The sequence below is a fragment of the Papaver somniferum genome, chromosome 5 (genome assembly GCF_003573695.1).
Source record: "Papaver somniferum cultivar HN1 chromosome 5, ASM357369v1, whole genome shotgun sequence".
In the NCBI taxonomy this organism is placed as follows: Eukaryota; Viridiplantae; Streptophyta; class Magnoliopsida; order Ranunculales; family Papaveraceae; genus Papaver; species Papaver somniferum.
The window spans coordinates 160,848,459-160,872,385 of record NC_039362.1 but is presented as its reverse complement, the minus strand read 5'-3'; the positions used below and the strand labels follow the sequence as shown (position 1 = coordinate 160,872,385).

Below are 23,927 nucleotides of genomic sequence, written 5' to 3'. Positions count from 1 at the left end.
TCCGCCTAATGTACTCTTTCTGTCTTCTACACATCTTGCCCAGTCAGCATCTGAATAAGCAGTGAGATCAATGTTAGTATCAAAAGTATAAGATAGACCATAACAGATAGTGTGTTAAATGTATCGCATGATCCGTTTTATAGCAGCAAGATGATATTCCTTCGGATTAGCCTGAAACCTAGCACAATAACCAATACTAAAAGCAATATCAGGTCTAGTAGTTGTAAGATATAAAATACTTCTATTGATCGATCAATAAAGTTTATGATCCACATTGATTCCTTTCTCATCTCTGTGTAGGTTACCAGTAGTGGGCATAAGAGTAAGTTTTGTAGTCGACTTACCAAGGTCGAATTTTTTTACAAGATCCCTAGCATACTTTTCTTGAGATAAGTATATTCCATCCTTGTGTTGTTGAATTTGTAATCCTAAAAAGAATTTTAATTTCACCAACATTGCTCATCTCAAATTCCCTTCCAAGAGAGACTTGAAAATATTTCGCAAGTTTCTCGGAGGTCGATCCATAGATGATATCATCTAAATATACTTGAGAAACAACAACATCCTTCCCATTCTATTTGGTAAACAATGTTTTATCAGCCGCGCCTCTCGAAAAACCTTTTCTAAGAAGAGAAGTGGTTAGTTTTTCGAACCAGGCACGAGGTGCTTGTGTTAATCCGTATAATGCCTTTCTGAGCTTAAAGACATGATCAGTAAATTCTGAACTTTCAAATCCTTTAGGTTGAGCAACATAGACCTCTTCCTTTAAACATCCATTTAAGAATGCGGATTTTATGTCCATTTGAAATAGCTTAATCTCGAGAAGTCAAGCATCCATGATATAATAATAATCTAATGGACTCAATACATGCCACAGGAGCAAAGGTCTCGTCAAAGTTGATACCTTCAATCTGTGAATGTCCCTGAGCGACAAGTCTAGCTTTGTTTTTGGCAATTGTGCCGAATTCATCTGACTTATTCTTGAATATCCATTTAGTACCAATAATATTTACATTAGAGGGACAAGGAACAAGTTTCCATACATCTTGTCTTTGAAGTTGATTTAACTCTTCATGCATTGCATTTACCCATAAGGGATCGCTAAGAGCTTCATCAATGTTTTTTGGTTCTACTTGCTAATAGATAACATCCAAAATTGCAAATATTTTGAAGTTGTCCTCTCGTCTTAGCTGTAGAATCTTTACCTCCAATGATATTGTTAGTATCATGATTCCTTTGGCCTTAGAAGTGTCGTGGTGGACGTTCACTTTCAACAGAAATACCCTGGCTAGGGGTTTTCTCCTCGTCACTAGAAATGTCAGGATCTGCAACTGTTGGTACAACTTCTACTGATTCTGAGATTTCTTTGACTTTCTCAATTGTCTCTGTTGGAGGCAATTCAGCAGGAGAGTCCTTCATGATGGAAATCGCTCATATTGTTAATGATAACATTTGATGATTCCATCATAACATGGGTTCTGAGATTGTATACTCGAAAACCACGACTGTCAGCTGCATATCCAAGAAAAATACTTTCATCGCTTTTGGAATCAAATTTCCCTTTATGTTCTCGATATTTTAGTATGTAGCAGTTACTGCCAAACACTCTGAGATAGTGTAAGTTGGGATTCTTACCGTACCACAACTCATAAGGAGTATTTAGCGTCTTGGACCGTAAACAACACGGTTGATCAAATAGCATACTGTAAAAAAGGCTTCTCCCCAAAATTTCAACGGTAAGTTTTTATTATGGAGCATTACCCTTGCCATTTCCTGAATGTTCCTATTCTTTATTTCGACAACTCCATTGGCTTGTGGAGTAGTGGGTGGTCAGTATTGTTGAATAATCCTCAGTTTATCACAGAATTCAAATACTTTAGTGTCCTTGAATTCAGTTCCACGACCGCTTATAATTTTCTTTATCTTGCGACCCTGTTCGTTATGAATTCTATTAACAATAATCTTGAATTCGCTTAGGGTTTCATTCTTATAAGACAAAAATGCCACCCAAGTGAATCTGGTGTAAAGATCTACCATAACTAGAGCGTACTTCTTCCCAGCAACAGTAGGTTGTTGAATAGGACCGAAGAGATCCATATGAGTTAAATCAAGTGGAGCTTTGGTGAGAATATCTCGAGATGATTTATGTGGAAATTTTGTTTGTTTACCCTTTTGACAGGCACCACAGAAACCATCAATCTTAGCATTGATTTTGGAAACACCTCTAACAAGTTCTTTGTTAATGATCTTAGTTAGAAGGCGATAATTGATGTGACCGAAACGCTCATGCCAAAGATGTGTAGATTCCACCTTAGTCAAATTGCATCAATTATTAAACTGAGTATCCAAAAGAAAACAATTATTTTTACCATGAGTTCCCTGAAAAGTTACTTTTCCATTCTTGTCTACAATGTCACATCCATTCACACTGAAGATAACTTTATGGCCTTTGTCACAAATTTGACTAACAGAAAGAAGATTAGTAGTCATATCTTTAACGTATACAAAATCATGGATTTCATGAACGCATGGTAGTTTGATCGTCCCTTTTTTCCTTATGTAGCAACGACTTGCATCCCCGAATGTTACTGGTACTCCTTCAAAATCATTCGAGTTCACAAACCAAGAAAGATCTCCAGTCATATGCCGTATATATCAACTACCAAGGAACCATTGAAAGGGTGATGTGGATTTTAGAGCAAAAGCTCCCATACTAACACTACTTTCCCTTTTGGGTTTTCTTGTTAGTTTTGTACACCTTTTTAGAGTAGTAAATAGTTGTTCAACTTTCTTGTGAAGATCACTAGCAACCTTTAAACTTTTCTTAAAAGGTATACATGTATGCTGAAACTAATCATGAGAACCACAAAACATACATGTACCAACATCTGTAAACTGATCTGAGAAATTTTGAGTCACATCAGGGTTTACAAAGCCTAAACCTTGCTTATCTCCAGACTTACAATCCTTCCAGGAAGAATTAAATGAGTTTCTCAAATACATTGAAGATTCTTTGACAGACTTCAAATATTTACTCCTTGCAATGTCTGCCACAAGATCAGTATTGATCCGGATTTGTTCATCTAACTTTTCTAGAGATCAAATACCTCTTCAGAGCATTCTCGAAGATCAGAATCTTTGATATAAATTTCGCAATGAAGACCTTCAGTTTTCCTTATCAACCATTGTTTTTCTCGACAAAGATTTTTGATGATTCATCAAGATCAAAACACTCAACCTCATCGATGGTTTCTAGAACGCACTCGGAGTTGGGTAGATCTAAAACTAGTAAAGCGTTAATAGAGATTTTATCGTCCATATTCATCGGATTGCTTCAAACTCGGACTTGTGAAATCTTAGCGTGTTTGCTTGCTCTGATACCAATTGAAAAAGCGGGGGTATAATAACCACACCCAATAATTTATTCGGCAATCTGTATAGACTAAACTCCAATATAATTACGAGAGCACCAACCTAAAAGTGAGATTCAATCAAGAAATATATTAAGGAGCTTTTATTTCTTTCTCAATACAATCAGCAAATCGAACAGATTTAAATTCGTGATCCTGATTGATATGAGAAATAACTTGGACGGTACCAAGGACCAATGCCCAAGTGTCAATCCAGTTATATCCAACAAACAAGGTCGGATTTATCAACTGTGATTGAACTACGCACAACTGGTGATATTTCGATTATATAAACAAATATCATGCGGAAAAGAAATAACACAGACACCAAAAATTTTATCAACGAGGAAACTGCAAATGTAGAAAAACCCCGAGACCTAGTCCATATTTGAACACCACGCTGTATTAAGCCTCTACAGACTCTAGCCTACTAAAAATTAACTTCTTCTGGAAGGTAGTTGATCCCTAACCAAGTCTCACACCGACTAAGGTATATTCGTGTTCCTTACGCCTCTAGAACCATACCGGATTCCCTTATGTGATCTCACCCACCACTAAGAGTTGCTACGACCCAAAGTCGAAGACTTATAAATAAATATGTCTCCAACAGGTATGTCTATCCTTTATTATTTTTGTTCCGTCTTTTGATACAAAAATCAAGGTGAATAGGAACCAACTAATACTCCAGAAGAGCAACCTAGAAATATTAGTTAACTCACAATAACCTAACTGATTAACAGAAGAAGTTTTTGCGGAATCATAAGAGTCTGAGACGAAGAACTATTGTGATTACTTTTTATATATTACCTATCAGAGACGAATATCGAGTAAATCTTAGAGAAGATAAAACTCAATATGATATAACAAGTAAGATCAGAATACGCAACTACAGAGAAAATAGTTGGATCTAGATTCACGAATCCCAAATGAAGTCTTCAAGGCGTTAAACCTAATAATGGTTTTGGAAAACCTAGGTTAAAGAAGAATCAACTTTAGTTTGCAACTAGGACACACGGAAGTGTCGGGATTATGTTTCCCAAATGCTAGAGTTCTCCCTTATATAGTCTTAAATCAGGATTGCTTACAATCAAAGCTAAGATAGCTTAGTAATAAAGCCTTCAATATTCACGTTAGATAAACTCCTGATTTAAGATTTAAACTAAGTCTGCTTAGAAACTAAGCAATCAATCTCCATCGTTAGATGGTATTAGTTTAATACACACAAATGAAATATACTTATATTTAGATATGGATGAATCGTACCCAAACGTGTATACTCGGTTGGCTCAATAATAGCTAACCAAAGTTAGCCATATTAGCACTTATAACTTAGCCATATTCATATAACACTTGTAGATCAAATATGATGATCAATCAATCATGATAGATAATCAAATGAATCTAAATGTGTTTCAAGAGAGTTATTCAAATGTGCATCATCTTATAGGAATATGTATATGAACCATTTAAAACAAAATCGATCTGGTCTGTATATATACAAAGTACTTATACAAGAACCAATTCATGAACATAATACCACGGTTTCTAAACCTAGTTCACATACCTTAATACATTAAATTTCCAGGGACTTAAGTTCGCAAATGAATCCTGAGTTCATGACACTTTACCGATTTTAGAACATAACCGCTCTGTTCGCTGAGTGCACGAAAAAGAGTTTTGCACCTTGGATTTGTCCAGCCGTTCGCAAAAAAAATATGAGAACAAGAGTTCCGGACTTTGGCTTTGTCCAACCTTACGTGAAAAGGAGTTCCGGACTTGGCCTTGTCTAGACCGTTCACAAACAAATTACGCGAACAGAATCTCCGGACCTTTCCACATGTAAACCAGTTCACAAACTGAGTTCGTGAATAATAGTTCCGGTACTTGAACTAAACTTACACAGTTAGTATACAAAGTATACAACCTGTATTACATCTAGACATGGTAGTTCTAAAACTCTGATTTAATCATTGAAACATCCTTGGAAGACGACAATGGTAATCTTACACATACCACTAGATTCAGATAATTTTCAAGTGATTAATCAATCAATACGAAACTTTCCAAGTCGACATCAAATAATTGTCTCACACAAATCATATAAGGTTTCAAGGTAATTTTCACATGATCACCTTTTGACTTAATATTTATTTTCCAACAGATAAATTGTCTCTAACTAAACTCGTCAAGAATACGATGAACTTAATTAAAGTTAAAAGCTTTCAACATGTATTTCAAGAAATAGATCAGCGAGATAAACTCGGCTCGAAATATCAAATATGTATAATGTAAAAGTCTATATAGCTATACGACTTAGTCTCATTAGAAGATACAATATAATAGACTTCTGAGTGATATATAAGTTTTAGTCTCCACATACCTTTTGTTGATGAAGTTCCTCCAAGCTCTTTAGTAGATATTCTTCTTCAATTGATGAATGTCGTGAAGTATAAAGCTCAACTACACACTTCTATCCTAATCCGAGACATATCTATAAGTAGACTAGAAATAAAGTATATAGTTTTGATCAACTAAACTTGACAAACAAGCTTGAGATAGCAACGCTCGACCGAGCAATTCTCTAACAAGTTCATCAATTAACATTAAGTTGTCTTTATGAGAAATACATGGATGAATGAAATTCAAATAAGACTCAAAAGAAGGAGGATTAGAATATTTACTCATGCTCGAAAACTAATGGAGCAGTTCCTTAACTAAGTCTTGCCTATCACTAAGCCATATACATAAGTTATTTTGTAACGAGTCAATCTGAGTTTTTCTTTTCGTAAACTTTGCTTTATTGTGGAAGTACGTCGTGTTCCTATCTGCAAATCAGAAAGAGTCTTGTTTTCCTCTCTGTTTCCAGAAGTCTTCCTTTATATCATACCAATGGCTTAGACTAGAATTTAATTCATGGACTCTAGCACTACTGTCCTGACCAGAAATCGAAATGACATTAATTTGAGCTTTAATGTATTGATTTGAGTGGTAATATTACCAAAGTGAAGGTAATTTCATTCCCTTAGAGCTAATTTAGTGTCATGAAGACTTTTAGTAAACCTAAAGGCTTTAGACCCATTAAACTAACAGGCCAATGATTTTTTATGACACCGAAGCAAGGGTTATCCCTGAACCAAGTGCTATTAACCTTGAATGGTCTTTTAATAACATTTTCTACTCTAGAAGTTATTAGCATAACGGGGCAATGATCGCTACCTAATGGAATTAGGTGATATAGAACAACACTAGGAAAATCATACATGAATTTTAGACTAGTAGCAGCTCAATCAAGTCTAGCTAGAATAAGATCATAATTAGGTATTTTATTTGACCAAGTAAACGGGTTTCCTACATAATCCAAACTATGGAGACCAGCATATTGAAGAAGACGATTACTCTCATCAAATTAATTTTGAGTTAAAGGAATACCTCCTTCTTTATCATCATTATGTAGAATGAAATTTAATCCCCCTAAGATAACCTAAGAGTTCTTGTAGTTGTGACTAACATTGTTTAGGTGAGACCATTGTTGTTCTCTATCACTGAGATTGACAACACCATACAAGCAAGTTAGTAAATAGGGAGAGCATCTAGCATCCAAAGTGACCATACCGTTTATCATGTTAAATTGCATGTCAATAATTTGGATGTCAATATCATCATTCCATATAAGATAAAGCCCACTCGGAAAACCTATTGGTTCAAGGAAAACAACATTCATATGGCCATATCTAGAAATGTAGGTTTTCATTTATTCAGTTTATTTTTGGTTTCACGGAGAAAGATTAAATGAGGGTCATCAGCCCTTATTAAGTCTTTAGGGTGATTCCTAGTGGTATTGTTACCGGAGCCTTGGACATTCCAAGACAAAATTTTCATGGTTATGGGGCTATAAAGTTATCTAATTGAAATAAACCAGGTTCCACAAGTAAAATTGTCCTATTCTTAGACTGGGAATAAAACACATAGAGAACAGTTGAGCAAAACCGTTTATTTTGAGCCACAAACTCTGAGTCTACACTAGGGGAATTGAGTGCTCTTATGTCAATCAAACTAATTTTAATAAAAACACCATAGTTATTTAGAGGAATTCCAAAATCAATTATAAGATAATTTAAATTATTACATTCTCGAAGAATGGGACCGTCTCCTTGGGTACCCATTTAAAGAGATGTTTGAATACTATTGTTATTCCTGGTCAGTCTACTGCTTCTTTTGAACCTGCTAGGTTGGGAGAAAATGAAAAATTAGTTGTTGTATTTTTTTTTTAGGATTCGTGTAGAAAATCACTGGTTATATTCATCATAGTAGATGAGCATCCTTTTAGAATAGTTGAGGGGAAGGTTTTCGAGAATTTTTCAGGGTAATTGAGAGTAGATTCAAGATACCATCTCGTATCACTATACGACAAGATGTTACGGAACTGTTCGCATATGAAAAGGAGAGGTTGAAGAATTATTTCAAGTTAATAAAGTCAAATTAGTTTTCCTCACCACTGACATATGGATATCACTTCAAAAGTTGTGATATATGGTTATTACTGCGCATTTCATAGATACTAATTGGAAGTTGCACAAAAAGATAATTAATTTCATCCAAATTGTAGGTCATAGCGGTGAGACTATTAGTAGGATGATAGGAACATGCTTGTTAGACTGGGAGATCGAGAATGTTTTTACCATAACTTTAGATAATGTTTTTTCCAACGAAGTAACTATCAATTATCTTCAAAAAAATGGTGCTCAGAAAGAATTTAGATTTAGGGAAAGGTTTCTTACAAGTCGTATGTGCTGCTCATGTCCTTGCCCTTGTTGTGAAGCATGGAATAAAGGAGTATGACATGGAAATTAAGAGAATAAGGGTAGTAGTTAAGTATTATTTGAGTTTTCCTTCCAGATTGCATAAATTCATGGAGTGTGCCGCATATGAGAAGATCGAATGCAAGAAGGGTTTGGTATTAGATGTAGACACCCGTTGGAATTCCACATTCACAATGTTAGACTCATCTTAGAAGTATTAACCAGCTTTTTAGAGGTTAGAATATGATTGCAAGATATTTAAGAAGAAGTTATGCTTTGATGAAACTCAAATTCCTTCAGTTTCTTCTACTTGTAGTACTTCCACTGTTGATAATCAACCTGACTGGGATGTGTATGAAGAGTAAGATGCAGACTTAAGTTCCGACGAAGAAGTTATTGCTATTGCAAAGAGAGGCAAGAAACACAAGAAAGCAAGTTTTAATAACTCCCCACCACCACCTCCTTTGCACGCGCCATACCCAGCAGATTGTTCGTATGCTAGAGCCTTTGAAGTTCTTGAAGGTATTTTTTGATTTTACTGTCAAGTTCTCTGTTTCTACTCATGTTACCGCACACGAGTTCTTATTTCATGTGAGTGTTATTCATCGAACATTGAACACATGGGTAAATCACAAAGATCTATATCTTTCTAGCATGGGTCTTAAAAATGCAAAGTAAATATAATGATTATTAGGGACGTTATGAAAAGATGAAGTCTCTTATGTTCATTGTTGTATTATTGAATCCACAAGACAAATAATCAGGATTAAATTTTCTTCTTGGAAAGTTAGGTATTGTTGGTGGTTATTTGAGAGCACAACTAATGGAAATGGTATTGAGGGATTTTAAGTCTCTTTCCGAAGAGTACTGGGATGTCTAATTGAGTGCTGGAAACTCAACAGTTGTAACAGATAGTAGTGGTGGTAGTACTGTTGGCACTCAACCACATGAAAATGATGAAGGAAATTGTGTTAAATCCTCCCTTATGGCAGAGAGAGCAAGAGAAGAAGTGGAAGGTAGTAATGATGAAGGGAAATCATAGGTGGATGCTTATTTGAGAGAGTCACGAGAACCGCAGAACGATAAAGTTTCTTTTGATATTTTAGGTTGGTGGAAGACGAACTCGACTAAGTATCCTACTTTGGCACTAATGGCAAGAGATATGTTGTCTATACCCATCTCTTCAGTGGCATACGAATATGCTTTTAACATTGGGATACGTATTTTTGATCCATATCGAAGTTCTTTACTTCCTACGACAGTTGGGGCATTGATTTGTACTCAAAATTGGTTGAAGATGCCGATTGATCTTGATATTTCTTCCTTGGAACCAGAAGAGGAAGTTAATTCAGGTATTGTTTCATTTGCTTATTTGTTTGTAGAATTATAAGACACTCACTGAATACTCTAACTAATCGTTTATTTGTTCATTTGTTTGTAGAATTTTTGGACACCCTCTCTAAGTCAAAGTTCATACACATGATAGAGGATGAGGATCAATGAGTACCAAGGTAATTCATTGATAGCTTTAGTCTATTTGTAATCATCATCATCATATACTAATGAGAACCTGCTTATATGATAAATGGTTTCTTGTGTCCATATTACATCTACTTAACTATTTAGAATGAGCAGAAGTTGTATGTTTCTTAGATTATGTACAGGTTCTGATTTCTGAAATGGTTATTAACATGGCAATATCATCTGAATTTATAGGGATTGATCCTCTTTAGTTACTGAAATATTTTTTACTCGTTTTGAAAATGTTGATGCTTGCAAAGACCTACTCATTATTGTTGCCATGCTTGTATTTAGGTTTGCTTGTACTGAATCTATTTGTTGTTCATGTGATTAGGTACATGTAGTATCAGACAAAGAAATACCTGAAGAAGCACAATGTCAGGGATTGGTCAAGAGTCATTGAGACAATATTCCTGACTAATGTTGTGAAATACAGGGTGAACTGGGGGTTTATGTTTTTTGAATTTGTAACGTCATTCGGCGGGGTTAGGGTGTTTTGAATTGTGCTTATAAACGTTGAGTTTTGGATTGTGTTTATACTCTTGGGTTATGAATTTTGTGCTTGTGCATTGATTACATTTTGCAGGTAGGTTTGGACAAAAAAATCAACTGTTATTATTCTTTTTAAAGATTTGAACTGTCGGTTTCACATGCAATCGGTTATCCATTACCCAATGGAATAAAACGAAACCGATTACAACCGTTAAGAAACCAAGACGATAGTTAATAGCTCGGTGGCGGAATTTCTTTAGAAACGGACAATAACAGTTGCAGTTATGGTGAACAGAAGTTCACTAAAATTCATACCAAGTGGAAGTGGGAGGGAGGAGTGTAATATTTACGGATGTTGCTGCTAAGTGACTGAAATATCGGCCGGATATTACGGAAATAGGAAAAAACATCCATCCCCCTTTTTCTCTCTCTATATAAGCTTTCAGTCTCAGATGATCAGATCATTACTCCAACAATAAGATTCTCTCTCTCTCGATTTTCTAATTCTCTCTCTCTCTCCCTTCTCTTTCAACATTTCTTTCTGTATTTTCAACCATCAACAACTATCTCTAAGTTCTGATAAAGATCTTGATACTCATTAATGGCGTCTAACAAAGTAGTAGCAGGCATCGACATTGATACAAATGAGAGTAGAATCGGAATTTGGACCGGGAAATCAGTAAAAACGACGACGATTCCAACTTTTCGCATCGGTGTAAAAGCAAAAGCTCAACCAAGACAGTTGTTGATGTAAACCCTTCAAATGTAAGTTCTCTTGATCTCTGGCCGTTTCAATTGATTACTTGTGATAATGATGAACCAAGAGCTGGCGATCAGTCTTTTAATGAAACCAGGTTATATTCCACTAAAGAGATTGTGTGTCTAGTTTTAATGGAGTTGAGAGAAATTGTTGAAAAACAATTAGGTCTTAGAGGAGTATTGATTGAAGCTGTCATTAGTGTTCCTTGTTTATTTGATGATTCCCAGAGAATAGCTGTTATTGAAGCAGCAAAAATGGCTGGTATCAATGTCTTGAAGGTAATCGATGAAACCTCAGCAACTGCATTAGCTTATGCGCTTGATAAGTCATTCTTAAAGAAACTTCAAGTTCACTTCAGGAACAACATTCTTCTTCTGAATCAACAAAAGATAATCAGATGAAAGCAGAAAATGTCTTGGTTTTTGACATGGGTGCAGGAACATTGAGTGTGGCCGTGGTGACGATTAAACAAGGAATAGAATTTGAAGTGAAAGCTATGAAAGGTAATACTAATCTTGGTGGAAATAATATGGATATAGCCTTACTTGATTACTGTATGGAAACATTCATGGACTTACTTCCAGATGATCCTGATGAGATTCCTATAGATGAGAGTAAAATGAGCGCATTGAAATTTGAATGTGAATTTGCCAGAAGGGTATTGGATAGATGTGACCAGCATGGAATTACAGAAACAACCATTGACATCAAATCTTTCTATGGATCTCTTCCTATGAGTGTTTCGATAACACCATATATTATTGAAAAGGTTAACTCAGAGTCTCGGATTTGTTTGACGAATGCGAGGAAAAAGTTCGGCAATGTGTTGAAGCTTCACATATATCTCAAGTTATCCTGGTTGGTGGATGCAGTTTTACGCGTAGAATCCGAAAGATGCTGAAGTGTTTGTGCAATGTAAGAGAATTTTGTGAATTTGAAGATCCAGATTCAGCTGTTGTTAGCGGAACCACATTTCTAGCAGCAAGTATTAATGGCGATGCTCTTCCTAGTCTACTGGTTTCACCCATAAAGTTGGGAGTGGAGTCTACAGGTACGACTCTACCTAGATTCATAACCAAATACTTGAGCATTCCATCTGAAAAAGAGTTTGAAACTTTATTAGATACTCAAGGAGTCCTTGAATTTGAGATTTATGAAGATGAAAGTGAAAATTGCACTAAATCAGAATCAGCTCCTGCTCCTCATCTTCCTGATGACATAATAGCGGATATCTTTCTTGGACTCCCGTTAGATTGCATTGCTAGATTTAGAACTCTCAGTAAGAAGTGGAATTTATTATTGTCTGGTCCTGCTTTTATAAGAATGAGGTACAATGTAGAAGTCCTGAACAATACCGCCATAATTTTAGTGACCCAAGTGTTCTCGCCGCATGCTATGTTCTTAATCAAGAAGGATTCCGTCGAATCGAGGGGTATTTGTAGGAGGATGCCTTATCCACAAGAATCCATAATCCCCAGAATTGTTAACATCATTGGGTGCAGTATGGGTGTACTTTGTTTAAGGTTAGGCAGGGATTACAGCACCATTGGTTTCTGCCTCTGGAATCCCATAGTGAAAGATGTCAGAAAACTTCCTCGTCCACCAGTGTGTCAAAGAGAAATCATATTTGGATTCTGCTATGATGACAAAACTTCAGACTTTAAGATAGTAAGAGTAGTTCAAGACGATGAAGTGCAAACTCCTGGAGCTGCTTCATATCACTTTCAGGTCCATGTATTCAGCCTGATATCAAACTCTTGGAGAGTTGTTGATGGAACTACTTCATTTAAGATGGGGTTGGAGTACCAGCCAACAATATATTTTAACCATGGTGTACACTGGTTAGCTGGACCGCGTCAGATTTTATACTTCCACATACATCAAGAGCATCTGGGAACAGTGAATATGCCACCAATTACTGAGGACGAAGACTTTCTCGAAAAGAAGATTGGGCTGCTTCATGGCTCAATGTGTTTTCTAACTCAGAATATGGAGAATGGAGAAGTGCATTTGTGGTTACTCAAGGAGTATGAAGGGAGCCAACACTGGAGTGAAGTCTTCTCAACTAGACAAGAATTACTGAGACGAACTTTTTGTCTGGATGCTCCATTGGGATTTTTACCAAATGGTGACCTTGTCTTCCTTAACGATCTTGGCATAGTGGTTCACAGGCCAGGAAAGGATCAGGCAAGAAGAGTGGTGTTACTAAATGATGAGGAGGAAGAACTTGACGAGCTGCTGGAGGCGACGAGTTATGTGGGTAGCCTCTATCCGCTCAATTAGATGTGGAGGACTCCAACTACTGGTAACATGTTCTATCTATGTAGTATTTCGACTGACTGCGTGAGTTACTAGAGATGGAAAGCTTGGTGTTCATTCTGTCTATGCACGGACACAGTGGCAGTACCCGCTGAAGATGCTCATTAAGATGCTCTGATCAAGATTGACTTCACTTGCAACTTTCAATGTTTGGTAGCCTTTGTTCCAGTGTTTTTTTTTTCTTTTTTTCAAAGCACTTTTTTTTGTTCCCTCTGAAAACCTCAGCCTGGAGAGAAAAATGACCCATGGTTAATAATAATTCTGGTATATTTGGTAATTGATTATTCATGTTCGTTTTTTCATTTTTCAATAATTTGCAGCTCAAGTAAAAAATAAAATGATTACTAATGTTTCAAGGAAGTTGTTGGGACGAGTGCCAGAAATAAAGAATCCAATCCGTTCACCATGTTCAAATTTGTTGCGCAGTAATTTTGCCCCTGAAGAACCTGGTCTTCCTTTCTATAACATTGCGCATTCCTCCTCCTCCTCCTCCTCCTCCTAGGCCCCTACTGCACCATCTCTTTCCTTGGTACTAAACGATGTGATAAGTTGGGTCCGCAATTCAGTCTCCGTTTGTAAACTCTTCCAATGATTCAAGAAAATTAGTTTTAGTTTCCTTCTTGTAAAGCACTACCTACTTATTAGTGCAATTCCTAAGATCTTCTTTTACACCTGTTTGATTTTGATTATCAACCTAATTTCTACCCAATCGATGTTAGATTAGCCTCTGTGAAATTTTTATCCTTTTTTCTGTGAAGCAATTTCTTAATCCTTCTCAAACCCTAATTTTCACTATTTAATCACCATATCATTGATGTATTCACAAACCTTGTTATGCTATCCTTTCTCTGATTACCTTTCAACCTTATCGCACACAACTCAATTTCTTTTCATAACCCTTGCAGTAGCTTTCCAGCTGAGTTTCAGTATCACCATGCAAGCTGTTTGGCATGGTGATAGGCAGTTTGCTTTAGAAGATATTATCCCACCAAGGTTCATGAATAATGAACAATTGTGGACAAGCTGCTTCATAGGAATTGCTCTTATGCCCCGTTGATTACTTTCTGGCCAGCTTGCCAATTTTGTTGAGGTAAATAGTTCAGCTGGAAGTAGCTAGGAAATGAATTGAAGGCCTTTGTTGTATAATCTGGACCACATAACTGCAGTTGTTGATTAATGCTGAAGGAAAAATGTTTGACACTAACTTGTCAAGGAATGTTATATTCATTGGGTTTGTACTTCGTTTCAAGATTTTTAATGGCCCTTTGATTTCAGCTGACGTCACACTTTCTTATGTACCAAAAAAAGGACAAATTCATAAGACTTTAATTGCTTACAAGCCTAAACCATACATAGAGATCGCTGTTCACTTCTGGTTACTAAAAAGAAAGTTCAAAAGGGCTACAGACCCAAGAGCCATGACACAAAAATTGATTATACATTTCCAGTTAGAGATGGAAGGATTGCCCTATGATGGTGCACCTAGATACGAGGCCAGACGTAATAAATCACAGAATATTCCCCCAGCTGTGACTTCAGCTCCAGCACCTGGTCCACGGACTATCAAAGGCTGCTCTTCCTTGTACCTTGTGGTAGTAAACGCTATAATGTTATCAGAGCCAGATAGTTGTGCAAATGGATGCTCTTTTTTGTATCTCCTTAACTTCACAAACCCCTTGTTTTGGATAGCATCTACTACCCCAACGTACCTCAGAACCTTAAGATGCCACAAACAAAACCATGAAATGTAAGACAAATGTCTACACAAAGAATTCCTAGGATTAATTCATCCAGTTATTCTGACCACTTAAGCAGCCAGTTTCAATTCATTGACAAATGCCTCAAGATACTTACTTCGCCTGCAGCCTCCGCATCAAGCCGTTTCTTTGCGATTTCCTGATCAAATTCCGGTAGACGCCGCAAGAATTCTTCAGCTGATGCACTTGACTGCAGCAGCAATACCAGGGAAAAAAGTTCATAAAGTTTATGTTGAGTAGCTCAGCAATAAGTAATCACATATGTATAAGTTTCTCATCTTACTTTCAATGGTTCTGGCACAAGGCTGTCCACTTGGATATCAGAAAGCTCCAGTCTTAAACCAGATTCTCTAGCTAGAATTATGACCTGCAATCAAATAGCCACATTATAAGAATGTTACCATCCAGAGCGTGCAAAACAAACTACGACCTGATTGTCAGTGGATAGGGATAAGGATGAGGTTGCCACAAAGGTTTCTATCCATAAATCATCCCATCTCCTGATTGGAGGCTCGGAGTCCTGACGTGAGGGAGGGAGGGACAGGAATTCAGTTACCTTTCTAGCCACATCCATTCCAGACAGATCGTCTCTTGGATCTGGCTCGGTATAACCAGCATTCTTGGCTTCCGTAACGACCTCACTGAAAGCCCGATCTTCTATAAAGTTGTTGAAGATATAACTTAAAGTACCACTGAAATTGGCAGACAGAAAGAGAGACATTACAACTTGTTAATTTCGCCACATAAGAAATACATTAAGAACATTCCAACTATCCTAAAAAACCATTTGGTTGGAATAACATTCAGACATGTAACATAGAAACAAGCCAACCTGAAAATTCCTTCTACCCGTAATATCTTGTCCCCAGTTTCTAGTAGTCCACGTAAAGTGCTGATGATAGGGAGACCAGCCCCGACAGTAGCTTCATAAAAATAGTGAGTATAAGACTGTCGCTGTAGGGCTCTCAGTTTCAAATACTGGATTTGGAGAATGACGAAAATACATGTCAGACGAATAGAAGTACAAATAACAAGAAATCAAAGAATCATACCAAAAAGAACATTTACTCCATTGTCTATAAGTAAAAGAGGTCAAAATGCAAAACCAGAGAATTGTGGTTTAGGCATCAAAATTACCTGGTTTAGCGGTCCAGAGTTTGCTTTTTTATTTGGGGTGATGACATGAATCCCTTTACGCAGCCAATCGAGATAATGACTTGCAATCTTCTCATCTGCAGTACAGTCAACTAAAGCAGTATTTGGGATGAAATGGTTTCCATGCACATGTTGAGTGAATTTCTCCATGTTAGCCTCTTCTGCTTTCTCTTTCAGCTCTTCTCTCCATCTAGACAAGTCAATTCCACTGCAACAATAACAGAATGGTCATTATATTTCCATCATTGTATTTCACTCACTAAATGCCAATTAACGTCGGCATTCAGAAAATGGAGTCTAAAAGGACTTTTCAGAAACTAATTTTACTTACAGGTCGCTTAAAACCATCTTCTTTGAACCAGTGATTCCCATAACTCGAAGATCAATGTTAAATTTTTCCTTCAAAACTGCAGCCTGACAAAAGAATAGTTTGAAATGAGTTACTAACTATAAGATATAGGTATTTTAACAACCTTAGACATCAAAACCTTCATCTCAGTGCTGTTCAGAAAACAAAAGCTTGAAGGATGTTATTAGATAGTTTCTTTAATCTACTCTCCTTTTTGCTCACAACTTACGTGATTTTGAGGAGTGTAAAATAACATAAATGTACCATTATGCGGAGGGCAATGACGAGAAGAAAAATTAAAAAAAAAAACATCTAACTAGGGCTGCACATGGTTTTGATTTTGAACCTGAACCGAGCCTGGACCTAATCGGTAGTTAAACCCAGAAACTATGAAACCGTAAAACCCTAAAATCAGAAAAACCAAAATAACCCATCTAGGTGGTTGATTTTAGTTTCATGTTCTAAAAGAACCAAAACACCATACTAAAACCAAAATAAACACAGAAAAATCCTACAAGAACATGTGAGCATGAGAACTCATATATTATACTCCCTCCGTCCTTCAAAAAGTGATACTTTCACTATTAGCACAATTCTTAAGAAAAAAGAGAGAAATAGAAGAGCTTTTTATTCTTCAATAGAAAAATACATTTTATTTCGAAGTATCTCTTTTTAAGGGACAAAAAAGATGCGTGAAAATATCACTTTTTGAAAGATGGAGGAAGTACTATACATAAATGGCATGTAAGTGCAAACAGGAAGGTGAGAATACCTATTTGGAAACTTTCTTATGTCTCATGAATAAAAATAAGTTAAACAATTGGTTATTGTCAAGTTTTAGTATGTGGAGTTATGTTGGTTCATGTCACGTTTCATGTTACTTATCTTCATAGCTTTTAATTTTGAGTCAAATTTTTTATTTGATTCTTTGGCTCACCAGCTTTTGACAACTTTATTGATATTGAACCTAATTGATAGAAGTTTGAAATCTAGTAAACAAAATCAAAGTAAACCAAAAAAAAAAAAAAACCACAAAAAACCAAAAGAGCAAGAAAACTGGTGGGTTGGTTTTGATCTCTTAAATAATATACCAACGCCCGGTTTGGTTTTGGCTTTATTTAAATGATAATGATTTGGTAAAAGCCCAAACAAAACCAAACTGTGCATAGGCCTCTAACACACCTGATCTCTGAGCTGGTCGAGTAACGTAGCGCCAATTAATCCAGGTCCAACAATGCCCATTGCTATTGTGGTTTTTGAGAGATAAAACCTAGAGTGAACAGCTCTTAAAGCTCTTATACAATCTTCTCGCTTGAGCACAACCGTAATGTTGTATTCAGAGCAACCTTGAGCTATTGCTCGGATATTTATATTGGCCTGCCAACAAAAAAATCATAAATCAAATATATTTTCACGGGAAACCAGTGTAGAATGCTCCACAGTATGACACAGTATTACTAGTTTTTACATGTTAAATTAACAAGGAAATACCTTTGCCAGCGCATTGAAAAGTGTAGCACTAACTCCGGGAGTACTTGCCATTTTCTGGCCTACCGCAGCCAAAATGCTACAGTTTCGAATGACTTCAACCTGTGCAAAAAACGTATAATGTAACACGGGCAAGCAACATTATTCATACAAGATATCTCTATCAATCCAACAGTCTAGGGCGCACCTACTTACAAAGTTTAAAAGCAACGCTTGGCTCAAATGCCTTAATGAATTGGGCCAATAACTTAATATCTATCACGAGGTATCCACATTAATAATCAATAGAACAAAGCAGTAAAATTCACCCTTTTTTTAATTTAACAGATCATGCAGTCTGAACTGGAGGAACTACTTTTTCCATATAGAGACGTCTCTTAATAGCAATAATGAACTATATGGGGCGTATCTAAAACCACGAATATGAACTATTGCTGGACAATAATGAACTGAAACACAGTTTAACAGACAAAGTGGAGTATGATTTATTTCAAACATTCAAGTTGTTCCGGTGAAAAGACAAAAGCACCTTTGAAAGCCGTCCAGCACCCAATGCTTGACTAAACCTAGATTCCAAAGCATCGGCAACAGCTTTTACTTCATTCTCGGGTACAGCAAAACACACAGAGTGCTCACTACTGGCCTGCATTACACCTAAGCAATAAGTACCATGAACATTATAAACTAAGAATCTCACTGAATGAATACTAAGAAAACCGGGTACCTGGGAAATCATAATAACGTTAGCCCCCACATCTTTCACAGTACCAAAAATCTCACTGGCTGTACCAGGAACACCAGCCATTCCCGTTCTACATAATAGTGAAAACAATAATGTATTAAGACATCTATGCACATACCTATTCCCAATATGTATGTATATCACAGTAAACATGGCTTACCCCTCAACATTCACAAGGGCTAAATTGTCGATTGTTGCAAACCCTTTGACAATAGAATTCAAGCCTTGGCTGTCCCCATTTTCATCAGCGGTAGGCCGACAAATTATTGTTCCAGGAGCCGAGAGGTTGAAGATATTTCGTATAACAATAGGGATGTCGTAGCGCATAACAGGGATAATGGTGCGGGGGTGTAAAACATTTGCCCCAAAGTACGACTGCATTACAGTATGGGTTGAAGGTTAATTGCTGTTTCAAGAGGTTATTAGCAATTTCAATATCTAAGAAAGGTCATCGAGCTCACCATTTCCCAAGCCTCTTGATATGATAATGTATTGAGTATCACAGCCTCACTGACTGGAAATAAAAAATGCTTTAGATTAGGTTTCAACCAAGTTTGTTGGTAATCCAGGGGGAGAGGAGTCGCAGGGACGTTACTTAAAAAAGTTAATCATGTCCTTACGTAATGACCAGTAGTAAATAAACCAGTTAACCTACTTCAATACAAAGTAAAAGAACTAAGGGTTAGTCGAACCTTTTCTGGGGTCAGCACTATACACGCCGTCCACGTCTGTCCAGATTGTTACTTGACGTGCCCTAAATAAGGCACCCATTATAGCAGCAGAAAAGTCACTTCCATCTCTTTTCAAAGTTGTTGGAATTTTTTTAGGAGTACTAGCAATAAATCCAGTTGCAATGATTGTCTTAGATGGATTTTTTGAGTACCACTCCTCAAGACTTCTTTCAGACACCTCTAAATCTGGGTCAACTTGATTTGCAGAGGTAGGATTTACAATTATAACTTCTCTCGTATCCATCCAATTGCAATCCACACCAAGCTACATCAAATACGTAGATGCTTTAGATGCTTAAAAGCTTCAGATACTCCATTGATTAATCACAGGGTAACAGTAATACCTTTCTGACAACAGCTGATAAAATCTGAGCAGACCATAACTCTCCATGACCAGCAACAAAATCTGAGAAAGATTCTGTTGCATGACCAGCTGCAATACACAAGGCTATTCAATCAGTTTTTGGAATAAAAACTTTATGTTTACTATGAGAGATAGACAGAGAGATTAAGAAAACAAAAAAGGTTGTTCTTAACCTATGTAAATGGCACGAAGCATTGCTTTAAGGTTGCCAATGTCATCATGCAACCGGGATATGAATTTAAGAAGATCGTTCCCTTCAAGTAGCTCATGTGCTGTTAGTTTATGCTTTTCTAGGACATCATCCAGAGCAGCTATGTAGGAATCATCTCTAGATTGTGCCTTGTTAATAAGATTATACATCATGTCGGTCACCTTTGACATTGCAGAAACAACTACCACCTTTCCTTCTGAACTATCATTCACAATGATCTGTGCAACTTTCTGAATTCTTTCGGAGGTACCCACGCATGTCCCGCCAAATTTATGAATAGACCACATGTCACCTTTGGGAAGACTAACTGCTTCTACAGATTTTTCCAACGAAATATCTAGAACAGAGTCACTTACATGAGAAAAAATAAAAGTTTATACAACATCATGAAACGGAACTGGGGGAAAAAGATACCTGCTACAGAAGCAACGACACGCCCACGTAATGATCTTGTTCTTACTCCGTTGGAAACACAACCCAATCTGAAATGACGATAAGTACTGTCCTTGAGTATTCAGAAAGAATTAGAATTCTAAAATTAAAGTTGTTGGATGAAATTTCATATTGTTTTATTTGATCACTGCATTTTTCAGCAACATGCTATGCGCAATCGAGTTGCATTTTAGGAACTAGGGTTGCATTTTAGGAACTAGCCACAGCATGCATAGTTACAGGCTCGATTTCAAAAGGATCAAACTAGTAAATATTCATTTCAATACCGCACATATTCACAACTTTAAAAATGACTACTGATTCAGCACCGAGTATAAGAAAGATTAAAGTGCTACAACATAGGAGCCCTAATAGAGATCTCAATTTTATCAATGCTTCACAAAGTTATTCGATTAGATAAACCCTACATTTAATCCAATTGATTCTATCATGACATAAAAAACCAAAATCTATCAAATCTGTGTAAAATATTCTCTGATCAATACGAAATCCTACAAGTAAATAAAAAACTTAAACCCTAAACCCCTTACCTTGAAATCGAAGAACGATTCAAAAAAGAGAGTTTCGAAGCCGATTGCGAAAACAAGAAAGTCTTCTTGCTAATGCTGTCTACATTATTTGAGAAGCAGCTACAAGAGGGTGGAGAAAGTGTAGAAGAGAACGCCATTGCTGATGGCGATTCAAACTCTCTGTGTCTCTGGTTTTGTTTATCAGCAGTACAGAGACCTATTAGCAGTAATGAGTGGGGATTTTAGTATATAAAGGGGTAGTAAGTGGTGTAATCGTTGGAATTATTAGGTCATTTTTCAGAGCTGCAAGGGTCAGATTATCTCGCTAGCAACAAACAACTAAACTGGAGAAAACTGTGGACCTCCAACTGGGTCCCCTGGATCCATTCCAAATCCAGGTTATGTGTAACGTGAGTGAACAACACCCACCCCAAATGGCTTTCCGATCTAGAGACGAGTCTTTCGCGTGACAGGGTTAGGTTCACTGACGGTAATAGTTAACCTAAAAATTAGGGGTGTAGGTGCTAATGGTTGTTTTGGATGCACGTGCCATGCGTCTAACCCAAAAGTAGGACCACGTTTTGGCAAATACGAAGACTGCACTGCACTCTATCCATCTTAGATTGGCTACCGCACATCATCATTCAAATAATTTACATAGCAAGCCAATGATAACTACACATTTCTAGATATGAAAATACGATTTTTGAGATCCATCAATTAGTGAGATTTTGTTGTCCATCTTTGATGGAGATAGCTAACACCCAATATATCCATGTCTAGAAGATCAGAAGCTAAACCAAGCGGCTTAGAATTGAGGCACAAGTCGCTGTTGTATTGATTTTATTTACCAGTGCGATGGTTGGTTTGCCTTTTAGTTGCGTAATTGAAGTTTGAAGATTTTTATTTGCATAATTGTCTCGACTATTTTGGGAAGATCAGTTAATGTAATTATTCTCACATTATATCTCATAATTTCGTCGTTTTTATTAAATCCAAACAAATAAATTTAAAGTTAGTTTTTTGTTTAATATATTCATTTTATTGTATTTCGAATCATCTATTGATCTGAATTTCCGGGCGTCTTTAGGGGCGATCCTTAAAGAATTAGGGGCGACATAATAAGACAAAATAAGTTGAAAATACTTATATGTCCCTTCATAATCGGTAGTTTAGTGTTTTTTTTTATCTACAGAAAGTGACTATATTCTTCTCTTCTTTCAGAAATCCAAAATTCCATTGGTTTTGAAAAAAAATGAATTTGGGGCTACTACCACAATCGGTAGATAAATGACATCACAATAGATAATAAACATCACGAAACAACCGATTGTGCAAATAGAGAAATTCAAAATTTCATTGGTTTTTGAAAATTTTGAACTTGGGTCTACTAACACAGTCGGTAGATAATGAACATCACGAGACTACCGATTATACAATTGGTAGATAATGAACATCACGAGACTACCGATTATATAATCGGTAGATAATGAACATCACGACCTACCGATTGTGAAAATAGAAAAATGCAAAATTCCACTAGTTTTTGAAAATTTTGAATTTGGGACTACTACCATAATCGGTAGAGAATTAACATCAAGAGACTACCGATTGTATAATCGGTAGATAATAAACATCACGAAACTACCGATTGTGCAAACAGATAAATTTAAAATTCCATTGGTTTTTGAAAAATTTGAATTTGGGACTACTACCATAATCGGTAGAAAATTAATATCACGAGACTACCGGTTAAGGTACAACCGCGTTCCTTACGCCTCTTGAATCTCGCAAGACTCTGCGCACTTAATTTCCCTAGATGACGTCCTTTACAGACTAGAAGTTGCTACGACCCAAAGTCGAAGACTTATAAACAAATCTATCTCCCTCAGATAAGTCTATTTTTTGTTGTTGTTTCTGTCTTAAGATAAAGATCAAGGTGAACAAGAAACACAAGTAATAATCCGATCTTATACTCCCGAAGAGCAGCCTAGAAATATTAGTCACCTTACAGTAATCTAACTGATTTACACAAGAAGTTATTTTGGAATCACAAGAGTCTGAGACGAAGAAACTGTTGTGATTACTTTTTATATCTTACCTGCTGGAGATTAAATCTCGAGAAAATCTTAGAAAAGATTAAACTCAACATGATGGAAAAAGTAAGATCAGGGTACGCAAGTACAGAGAAAATAGTTGGACCTGTCTTCACGAATCCCAAATGAAGCTTTCAAGTCGTTAACCCTAGAATGGTTTTCAGAAGAAATGGAAACCTGGGTTAATAGGAAATCGACTCTAGTTTGCAACTAGGACACACGAGATTGTCGGGATTAGATTTCCCAAATGCTAGAGTTCCTCCTTACATAGACTTTCAAATTAGGGTTGTTTACAATCAAAGCTAAGATAGGTTAGTCACAAAGAAATCAATCTTCATCGTTAAATGAAAAACCTAATTTGAGATTCAAGCTAAGTTAGCTTAGAAACTAAGCATTAATATCCACTATTAGATGGTTTAGCTTGACTTATACACAAATGAAATGTACATTCATTTAGATAAGCAATGAACCGTACCTAAATCGTGTACACTGAGTTGGCTCAATAGTAGTTAACCTAAGTTAGCCAAATGAACACAATAAGATTTTTAATCTTATTCATGAACACTTTAGACTCGACTTGATAATAAACCAGCGATTAATCAGCGATCAAGTATGTATCTAATATGTGTTTATGAGATTTATTTAAGTGCTAGATATTTCATAGAAACATCCATTGCATTTGAACAATAATCGACTGGATAAACCAGTTCGTGAATTGTTATGCCATAGTTCGCAAACAAGTTCTCGTACTAAAGATAGGCTTAACAATTC

General features: G+C 36.4%; 3 protein-coding genes across 4 annotated transcripts; 2 read left to right on the top strand and 1 right to left on the bottom strand.

Moving 5' to 3' along the window:
• The first annotated feature begins 10,535 nt into the window (after positions 1–10,535).
• LOC113283420 (F-box protein CPR1-like) lies at positions 10,536–13,745 on the top strand. The gene is made up of 2 exons (XM_026532666.1): positions 10,536–10,987; positions 11,210–13,745. The coding sequence occupies exon 2, from the start codon at positions 11,877–11,879 to the stop codon at positions 13,263–13,265; it is 1,389 nt and encodes a 462-aa protein (XP_026388451.1). The 5' UTR covers positions 10,536–10,987; positions 11,210–11,876; the 3' UTR covers positions 13,266–13,745.
• LOC113279957 (ribosome-associated molecular chaperone sks2-like) lies at positions 10,824–11,866 on the top strand. Its single transcript, XM_026528590.1, has 4 exons — positions 10,824–10,972; positions 11,077–11,260; positions 11,341–11,751; positions 11,855–11,866. Exons 1-4 carry the CDS (start codon positions 10,824–10,826, stop codon positions 11,864–11,866), a joined length of 756 nt encoding a protein of 251 aa, XP_026384375.1.
• An 835-nt stretch (positions 13,746–14,580) lies between the features above and the next one.
• LOC113283419 (bifunctional aspartokinase/homoserine dehydrogenase 2, chloroplastic-like) lies at positions 14,581–21,366 on the bottom strand. Of its 2 annotated transcripts, none has more exons than XM_026532663.1 (18): positions 21,082–21,366; positions 20,513–20,580; positions 20,061–20,435; positions 19,868–19,956; positions 19,485–19,788; positions 19,254–19,306; positions 18,953–19,167; positions 18,775–18,862; positions 18,580–18,693; positions 18,054–18,152; positions 17,745–17,939; positions 16,545–16,627; positions 16,196–16,421; positions 15,891–16,036; positions 15,615–15,750; positions 15,342–15,425; positions 15,156–15,248; positions 14,581–15,018 (listed from the first exon to the last, which is right to left on the bottom strand). In XM_026532663.1, the coding sequence occupies exons 1-18, from the start codon at positions 21,216–21,218 to the stop codon at positions 14,770–14,772; spliced, it is 2,754 nt and encodes a 917-aa protein (XP_026388448.1). In that variant the 5' UTR covers positions 21,219–21,366; the 3' UTR covers positions 14,581–14,769. The 2 variants fall into 2 exon arrangements, with proteins under 2 accessions (XP_026388448.1, XP_026388450.1); XM_026532665.1 differs by having other exon boundaries at positions 20,061–20,411.
• Positions 21,367–23,927: the final 2,561 nt, after the last annotated feature.

Bases quoted from the DNA above. Each gene is read 5' to 3' on its own strand.
- LOC113283419 (XM_026532663.1), bottom strand. From the start codon at position 21,218: ATGGCGTTCTCTTCTACACTTTCTCCACCCTCTTGTAGCTGCTTCTCA. The intron at 20,436-20,512 runs GTATCTTTTTCC...ACTCTGTTCTAG, and splicing joins TGTCGTTGCTTCTGTAGCAG to ATATTTCGTTGGAAAAATCT. The intron at 15,426-15,614 runs GTAACTGAATTC...ATTTGATTGCAG, and splicing joins GAATGGATGTGGCTAGAAAG to GTCATAATTCTAGCTAGAGA.
- LOC113283420 (XM_026532666.1), top strand. From the start codon at position 11,877: ATGCTGAAGTGTTTGTGCAATGTAAGAGAATTTTGTGAATTTGAAGAT.
- LOC113279957 (XM_026528590.1), top strand. From the start codon at position 10,824: ATGGCGTCTAACAAAGTAGTAGCAGGCATCGACATTGATACAAATGAG. The intron at 10,973-11,076 runs GTAAACCCTTCA...TAATGAAACCAG, and splicing joins CAACCAAGACAGTTGTTGAT to GTTATATTCCACTAAAGAGA. The intron at 11,261-11,340 runs GTAATCGATGAA...AGTTCACTTCAG, and splicing joins CTGGTATCAATGTCTTGAAG to GAACAACATTCTTCTTCTGA.